The sequence below is a fragment of the Zeus faber genome (assembly GCF_960531495.2).
Source record: "Zeus faber genome assembly, chromosome: 22".
In the NCBI taxonomy this organism is placed as follows: Eukaryota; Metazoa; Chordata; class Actinopteri; order Zeiformes; family Zeidae; genus Zeus; species Zeus faber.
In genome coordinates, this window is record NC_137209.1 from 6,918,698 (window position 1) to 6,928,110 (window position 9,413).

Sequence of the window (9,413 nt, forward strand, 5' to 3'; positions counted from 1 at the left end):
CTAATAACTGGGGATGTTCTAGCTTGTTGTTTGCTTGTTGTTGCTTGTAATTTCAATCTCTGGTTGACACCAATCAGCGAATCCAGGCGGTTTGGCCCCCAAATCCCGGAGCGCAATCCCACCTCCGGCTCGTACACCTTCACAAAACCGGCCGATTCGACCGTTTCTCCTGTCGGTCAAAATACCCCGGAATCGGCGAAGACATTTCTCTCTCTCTCTCTCTCTCTCTCTCTCTCTCTCTCTCTCTGTCTTTTTTCCCCCATTTTACGGGGGCTTTAATTGAAATTGTATTTTGACAAATAACCATTTAATGGTGTAAAACAGGCCATTGTGCGAACGCGTCTGGGAGCGCGCGATAAGAGCGGCAGTGGAAGAGAGGGAGCAGTGAGACTTATTTTCTTTCCTCTAAAGAACGGTGGAGGGCGAGAGAGAGAGAGAGAGAGAGAGAGAGAGAGAGAGAGAGAGAGACACACACACACACACACACACACAGAAGGAGAAAAGAGAACTTAAGGTGTAAAAAAAAACAAAAATGTGCATAAACAATGGGTTAACCCTTCGCTCGCACATTAGCCCAGTAAGCCCTACCATTTTCTACACACCCGCCATACCTGTTAGCATCTCTATGCTGTGTTTGTCTCATTGAATGCTACTGCTATCTCATTTTCTGCGGATGCTGTGCACACACATGCACTCACACGCACGCACGCACGCGCACACACGCACACGCGCACACACACACACACACACACACACACACACACACACGCGCGCGAGCGCGCTCTGCACTGATAATGCACGGTCGGCTTTGTACCGTGTGGAAACGCGTTGAGGGCCACGTTGCTCTATCGGTCGCCGGCACAGTTGCGGCACGGGTGCTCCGAGCCGCTAACGCCGAGGTTAATTCTCGTGGCGTTCCGAAGGCGTTCCCTGGCGCATTCTCATTGGATCTTCAAAGTTGGAGAATAAAAAAAAGATGAAAAAAGATGTCTGCCTCAATATAATATTTGTGATATTTTGCCATTCAATTATAACTTTCATTGAGTATATATTGAGAATATTTCATGTGACTATCTCAGGGTCTTCTGTTCATATGATATAGTAATATATATTATTGGATTATATGAAAATTATTATATGTTTCAGCTGCAATTCAAATAGACCTGAGGGGCTACGATATGAATTCAAATGCAATAATTACAAATAATAATGAAAAAATAAATATAAATAAATAAAAGTAAAGATAAAAATAAAAGTAAAAATAAAACAACTACAAATGAACACCAAAAATAAAATAATTATTTAAAAATGATAATGAATCGCTTTGGGGGGGAATTGCAATGATTCATACCCTTAAACAACGACTTTTGGAAACATGTATTCGAGGCCGTCGTCGGCATTAAAACGCGCTGCCGATCGGCGTCAGTCGACCCCTTTTTCTGGGCAGCGTGTGTCTTTCGGGAGGCGGGTGTGTTGTTTTTGCGGGGCCCAGAGTCGGCCCCCGCCGGCCCCATCGTCCTTATTAGCCCGAGTAGGTGAGTCACTCCAGCGCTCTCCCTCCATCCACCTATCTCCTCGCCAACCCATCCCCCCCCCCCCCCCCCCCGCTCCTCCACACTTATGGACGAGGTTAGAGCACATCGGTAATAAGGACGAGAGAGCAAGGGAGGGAGAGAGAGAGCGACAGCTGCACTGAACATGACAGACTACCAGCCGGAGATCAGGTTTTTACCGTGTGTGTGTGTGTGTGCGTGTGTGTGTGTGTGTGTGTCTGGGGAGGGGGGGGGGGGGGGGGGGGGGGGGGGGTTTACCTGAGTTTATGCATGGGGAGATAAATGGAGGTCCGTGACACCGCGGGGTCACTGTATTTATGGGATGTCATATTCAACCTGCCTACTGATTAGCCACATGGACGCCATAGAGTGAGTGAGCGAGCGTGAGATGGAGGGACGACGGGATGGAGAGAGAGAGAGAGAGAGAGAGAGAGAGAGAGAGAGAGAGAGAGAGAGAGAGAGAGAGAGAGCCATAGAACGAGTTAAAAAAAAAAAAAACATGCGGACCCGGGGATGTGGCGCGGCACGTCAGGGGCAGGGAGATGGCGCGGCGCACTCGGATAATTGGCTGTGAGATTGTCAGCGGAATGAAATTATGCCACTTAATTTTTAATCAATTAATCACTGGAGCAGCGGTCTGCGGCGGGCACCCGCTCATCATCACCCTCATCATCATCATCATGCGACCACACGAAATATCTTGTCCTCCTCCTCTTCTTCCCTCGTCCAACACTCACACACTCTCTCCTTTCACAAAGGTTTTTTTTTTGGGGGGGGTCTATATTTTATCATCTCGCCCTTTCGCTCGGACGAACCTTCGGTGCTGTTTCTTTTCCTTAACCCGGCCGTCGCGGTCGATAATGGGTCAAACCGTCGTCACATTTTTCGGCTGGGGTATAAATTGGAAGCATGTGGAACCGTTTTGGCCGTCTCGGCGTTAATCACATGGGGGGGGGGGGGGCGACGTGTTATTTTAAGGTCTACTTAAAACGTGGGCCGCGGAACAAAAAGAGGTAAAGTGAGTTTGGATTAAGTGTCCAAAAGTGGAAGAACGCTGAGGTCGGAGGCAGCTCCAGAAACAAAGGTCTCCATTGTTGTTGGGGGGCGTGGGGGGCGGGGTCATCAGAGTCCTTACGTACTGTAGCAGCGGTTCTCAAGCTGGGGTTCGGGGACCCGCTCCGAATGTATAATCATGACTGCTTTGGTCATAGTTTCACTGTTATCTCCCTGAATAGGGTATTAGTTCGTTTTAAACTCTGCCACAGAGGGACGAATAACCTTCAGAATGATGTTTTAGTGGCCATATTGGATCCAGAATCAGTAACAGAAACTGCGGGTGTGAAGGTACACTATGAGCAAACAACTCCCAACACCGTCATGTTTCCATGTACGGATGCATGAACCTCGATTGAAGTGATTTGCCATTTTCACACACACGTATTGGATATTTTGGGAAGCCATATTGGATACGGTGCGAAATCTAGGCAGCCCCCTCTCAGCTCCCAACCTCCGCTCATCTCTTTCGGGTTTTCACCCGCTCAATTGTTTTCCTTCTATGACTCCTGCCCCCACCCCCACCCCACCTCTCCGCCCGCATACCCCGCCTCTCCGCCCGCACACCCCACCCCCCTCACCCTCCGCTGCTCTCTTTGGCAGTGTGTTTGGCCTGCGACGGCCCAGAGGCGGCCATGCTGTCGACTCCACTCAATCTGCTGCTTCACTTCTTCTTCCCAGGGCCCGATCCTGCTGCCGCAGTCAGCACACACATGCACGCGCACACACATGCACGCACACGCACACACACACACACACACACACCTGTCCATCCATCCACCTATCCATCTTTGCCGTTGTCCACCCTTTCTTTTGGACTGTCATTGTCTCTCGCACAGTTTCTCTCACTCCCTCTCTCTCTATCTCTCTCCCTCTCTCTCTCTCTCTCTCTCTCTCTCTCTCTCTGTCACTCACTCACTCTCTCTCACACCCTCTCCCTTCGCCTCAGCTGTTTGGGTTGAATTTCCCATCTGAGAACGAAAGGGCGGAAGGTCGCCGAGCCCCGAGCCTAAGCGGCGGGCAATGGGCCGCGTAAGCCGGGATATAGAGATAGACAGAAAAAGAGAGAGAGAGAGAGAGAGAGAGAGAGAGAGAGAGAGAGAGGTTCCAGTTGGACACTGAGCCGATGACAATGCGGATATGTGGCTCTGACAATATGGTAAAGTGGGCGATGGCGGCGGACCCCCGGCGCAAGCCCCCCCCATCCTGCCTGACTGACATATTTCCGCGCCAGTCGAAAATCCCCCCCCCCCCTATTCAACTCCCACTCTCCATTCTTTGGTGCATCAGTAGCAGGCGGCTAAAAGGGCAGCTGGTTGGAGCCGGTTTTTCGGGAAAAAGCCGCGGCTCACGGCCCACTTTCTGCGCGCTGGGCGAGCAGGGCTGCCGACGCGTACACAATCACGCACATTGACAAAGAGGCCGCCGCGCCTTCCGCTCAAACTCTTGGCGACATGAGCATTGAAGTATTCAAGTAATGCAAATTTCCCTCTCCCCAGCAACACACAAACACACACACACACACACACACACAGAAATCCACAGCGGGAAGCAGAAATATCTCAGAGCAGCATATACAGTGCCGTGTCAGCGGGCGGTCGTCATGGCGGCAGGACTTTTTCTCTAGTTGTAATTATGTTTCGGGGTGGGGGAGCCGCGGCGCTTCCTTTCGGTCGCCAACCCCTCCTCCCCCCGTCTGCCACTCAGCCCTTGAGTCGCCCCTTTTTCTCCCCGACGGAAGCCTCTTTTGAGCAAAATTGGAGAACGGGGCTGACTGCTGGAGTCGGAGTTGGCGGAATTACACGGAAGACCATCCCCAACTTCACTTCAAAACTCTCCCAGTGAAAAGAGAGAGAGAGCGCGAGAGAGAGAGAGAGTGTCGTCTCCTCCGGCCAATTTAAGTGCGCTGCTGATTCTGGACCTACACCCCATATACAGTAGGGTCCCCTGCTTTCCTCGGTTTTTCAGCCTCCGCCACGTTGCGATGGCTCTTTTTTAAAAAGGCGGTGACCCACTTGTATTGTGTCGTTTTTTTTCCTCTTTTTCATTTTCTTTTTTTTTTGCGGTGCTGGCTCGCGGGAGGTTTTCTCCGAGTGTGCGACAAAAGCCCGGGTAGCGGTAGCACTGTGCTAGCACGTGCGCCCGCGGCTCTTTCCTTTGAAGATGTTTTTCCATGTCCCTTATTCTGAATGGCGGTATTGGAATAAGGGGCCCGTGGACATGGACTCGGCGGTGGCACTGCGTGTTCCTCGGAAAGAGTTTGCCGCTAATCACAGTTGTGCCATCTGTAGCCAGCCAAATAGCAGTGTTGTACTCGCAGCGGCTGTGCTTTTTTTGGAGGGGGTTTACGGGATCCGTACCCTCCAGGGGCAGTGGCCCAGGAGGTAGAGCGGGTCGTCTGGCAATCGGAAGATTGCGGTTCGATCCCCGGCTCCTCCTGGTAGCGTGCTGATGTGTCCTTCAGCAAGACACTTATGGGAGCCCACTGCTCCTAGATACGTCAGTTACTAGGATGGTAAAATGCATGTTGCCTTAGTACTTGTACTCTGCGCAATTAGTAATTGCACAGAGTACTCTAATCTAATAATCTTCTCGGGACATACAATGGCTTTCGTCCAATGGGAGAACGTCCCCTTGAATCACCAAAAATGTATACATGTTTGATCCATTAGCTCCATTTTGTGGAATGTCGGTAGACATTCACCTCATGGACAAAGACCCCTGGACGTTCAGAGTGGGGTTGGAAGGTTACGTCCTCCATAACCCCCCACAGTCGACGTTGAACGTGCAACGGGCGTGACCGAAAACAAATCAATTCTTGGTGAATTTGATCCATTTTTGGAGGTAGGACGATGTCCTCCCATTGGACAGAGGGCCTTGGATGCTCAGACTATGTTGTGGAGGTTATTTCATCCATGGCCTCAGCAACCAACTCTGAATGTCCAAAAGGGAGAACATCCTCTCAGATCACCCAGAGGGAAACCTGCAAGAAGCTTTCGGGAGATTCAAAACCAGGGTCCGATACCCCTGGGAGAGCCAAGTCAGAGGAGTCAGAGCCGTGGTGAAAAAGAAAATATTTTCTCGAGCCTCTTTTCACCCGGTCCATGACAAGAGGAAAATCTCTCAATTTTTGTTTTCTTCCCTGCGAGACAGCGGAGTCAATGGAGCATGAAGCTCGGAAATAATTAGCTCGCATTGAGCACGCAAATTGCATACAGAGCCGCCCCCGCACAAGTGTACAGTTCTCTCTCCCTCTCCCGCCCGCTCCCTCGTTCACCTTCTGTCTAAATCTATTCTTATCGTTTCAATCACTTTTCACCTCTCGCATTTCCCCCCTCGTGTTTTGAAGAAGCCACTCATTTAGATCGTCAGTTTGCTCGCACCTGATCAGCAGCCCGAGAAAGGCAAAAGATGGGTTTCAGACTTTTCCCGCCTTGACCCTGGCGGGGGCCGACTCTGGCTAATTCTCCATGACAGCAAAAGTTTGCGAAAAAGGTTGCCAGGGACGAGAGCATGCCTTCTCTTCTGCTTGCTGACTTTTTTTTTGTCTGTGTGCAAATGGGGTAAAGGAGGCAATTAGGCATGCGAGCGGGAGCCGGGGAAGGAGCTAAACAAGACCTCGGGCGGTCGCTGTGCAGGGTCGGTAGCGGTGTAGGGGCCGGATGGTTCAATCTCAGACGTAGATGAGGGAGCCAATCAGCTGCAGGTATCCAGTGGTATGCTCTCTGATGTCTGTGTTTTTAAAACCGCAGGCCGGAGAGAGAGAGAGAGAGCGGGAGCGAGACTGACGGAGAGAGAGAGAGAGAGAGAGAGAGAGGGCGAGGTCGGCAAAACTGTCTTCTCTCGCTATTCCCTGTGCCATCCCATTTGGCCATTTTCAACAGCTCCTCACTGAGAGTTTCTTACATCAGTCGGCATGTTAATTATGTTATTATCTGCCGCGACTCTCCCCCTCCCGCCTTGCCGGTTCCTCAATCACGGCTGTTACACTCTCCCCAAATAAAAGAAAGACATTTTTATTAATGATCTGTTGAGTCGCAGGAGCCCTGGTGCTCCCCGGTGCTTCAACAAATGGTCGGAATACAATGGATTCCTAGTGTCTCTAACAGTGGAGGAATGGCACTCTTGATGTGATATTCAAGCGCACGCTGAAAGGCATTCAAACCCAAACAGGCTATTGATTTTGGATTAAAGAACTATGCAGAACGATGTCGTTCTCCCGTTCCGTTTCTTGAGTATTATTTTTTATTTTTTCCTCTGTCTCCCTTTATTTCCCCGTCCTTGTCTCTGCTTATGTCCTTGGTCATGTGTCTGTGCTGCATAAATTTGCAATTTTTTTTTAAGTCTTGTCTTTGTCTTTAAGTTAAAACTTTCTTCCTATCTTACTTTGCATACCTTTCCACCATGCAAAAACAAAACAATAAAAAAAAAAAAAGAGAGAGAAAAGAAATCCCTCCGAAGTAATTTTTGTTCTATTCTTCTTTTACAGGAGAAAAAGAGCATTAAAAGTAAGCCATGGTCTAAACTCTTTGTTTTGTCATTCTCTTAAGGGCGAGGGCAGCATGCGCCGCTTGGTTTGCATTCACTCTCGCTTTGCTTGTTTTGGTTTCCCATACTGCTGCTTTAGGCCACGGATAAAACGTAACTAACACAGCAACTCAAAAGGCACCGGCACCGTTATTAAAGTGGTAATCCCTATTTGATATTCATCCCCTATTTGTTTAGCTGACACTTTATTAGAAACAGCCATTCAATGTATGTATTTGCTTCTCTCCGGTGCTTCCGTTGTTGGTTTCCGGGGCAAAAATACAAATATCGGGAACAATGAATTGGATAAAGCAGCGTGGCTGGTTGTGGTCAGTGGAAGAACATTTACAAAACAGAACCGCACCTTATGAATGGAATTCTGATGACTTTTCCAGGAGTCCCAGCACAGGCAATTTCATGGATTACCACTTTAATTTCGGCACTGCGTAATGTCTGATTTAGGGTTTGGTCAGGGGTGCAGAATAGACCCTAAAAGTCCCTCCTGCAAGTTCCCCCCTTTGAGTTTCTGCATCATCTCTGGCCAGCTGATGTCATTTGTTTCCTCGTCCTTCAAATAACCGGCGTTTTGGTCCTCAGCGTCTTTGTCTGTCGATATTTCTGTCCAACCTGTTGTCCCGGTGTGGCTTCGTAAGCCCATGATTTGCTTTTCGGAACAACACAGTACACATAGATAATCTGAGGCCTCCCGCCCAGGCTAGGTAATTGGTCAAGACGTCTATTAGTGGATTTAAAGAGGATGTCAGGGCGCTTGATCCACGCTAAGCTATTAAGCCTTAGATCTTAGATCGGACTGCGATTGAGGTCTGTCAATCACCGGATCAGATAAGATAAGGGGGCTTCTGTCGCACTCCCGCCATGCCAACCACATTCGGCCATGTTTAAGTGCACACACACGCCACGACACGTTCAGATCGGACCCCACGGAATGATTTAGGGCTTTAGATTCTGGAAGCACTTGCACACAAACTGACCTCTTCTTTGACGTCCTCCATTGCAACGCCCCAATCCCCTGCCATGTCCCTTCCCAAGCTCCCACTTGAAACGTGTTTTGAAGCATGACATTGTTTTGCCTCTAATTAACCACCGCCGCTTTCCGGTTTGAGGATGTCGTGCTGGCTGGTGGTAGTCATCGTTTTCTATTGTTATTTGTCCGTTTTTGCTTTGTCGTGTTGTATGAGTCATGCATGAAAGCAAGTTTAGTCACAAAACATTCTAAATTGAACTTGTTATCCCACCACGCTAAAAATTCAGATGAGATGACGATCCCGCTAGCGAGTGGAAGGGAGCAGCATAGACTCACGCATCTGATGGCGGAAATATTGATAACCACACCACTTTCAAACAACACATACCACACCAAATGTCTAGCGTCAGGATTGTTTTAGCAGGAGGACTAGCTTACTAATGAGCAAATTGTGTCTTAGTGTTGGCGAACAAAACCCCGTCACTAACTGGTCTTTCCTCATTCCCCTCCAGACTCTCGGCCCTTGCCCGACGTAGCCATGACCGGCAAGTGCACCCGGGAATGCGACGAGTACGGCCACTCGGACTCCTGCTGGATGCCCGTGCGCACGTCGCCTGAGCGGCGGCCATCAAAGTCCACCACCACCAACCCCCAACAACCAAAGCTTTCCACCTTCATGAGCGGCAGCGGCAGCAGCAGTGGCAGCAGCAGCAGCGGCAGCAGCAGTGGCGCTGAGCAGTCCGGCGGCCAGGAGGCCCTCCCCATGTCCGCCATGGCCAACGGAGACCCCGCCTCCACCCAAATGATGGGCGACCGCAACCGCAATCTGCTCAACAAGAAGATGGCCAACTCCTCCTCCTCCTACGAGGCCTTCGGCTCGCCCTCCTACGGCTCGCCCGGGGGCGGAGGGGAGGAGGTGCTGAGCCACCCCACTGAGGAGATCCCCCTAGCGCCCACCGGGGAGTACAAGCCCACCTCCTGCGGCACGCTGACGCGACGGGAGGTGTACCTGTGAGCGGCAGGGGGTAGGGGGGCGCTGGATATACTCGCTGCGCTACTCCACCCTTGGCATTTATAGTACGACGACAGTTAGCACGGTAGATTACCCACCGCCACTACGACGCTCCAAATGCTTTTTTTTGCGCACTAGGCAAAACGTTCTCCATAGACTTGAATGGCCGCTGCCTGGCGAAAAAGCAAAGTGGATCGAAAACCTTACCTTTTCTTTGTTTGAGTCTTAATTCTGGTCGTAACCTTAGGGAGGAAGTCTGTCGCCTGGACTTTGGGACGAGGTT

At 50.3% G+C, this 9,413-nt stretch overlaps 1 protein-coding gene across 1 annotated transcript in view; it reads left to right on the forward strand.

The window, feature by feature from the left end:
- The window catches only part of pcdh7b (protocadherin 7b), a gene marked incomplete at both ends in the record, with an annotated part of 122,678 nt that extends 113,545 nt beyond the window's left edge, over positions 1-9,133 (forward strand). The window contains one exon of the mRNA XM_080022860.1: positions 8,631-9,133. Coding sequence (XP_079878986.1) covers positions 8,631-9,133 — 503 coding nt within the window. The remainder of the gene's footprint in view (positions 1-8,630) is intronic.
- Positions 9,134-9,413: the final 280 nt, after the last annotated feature.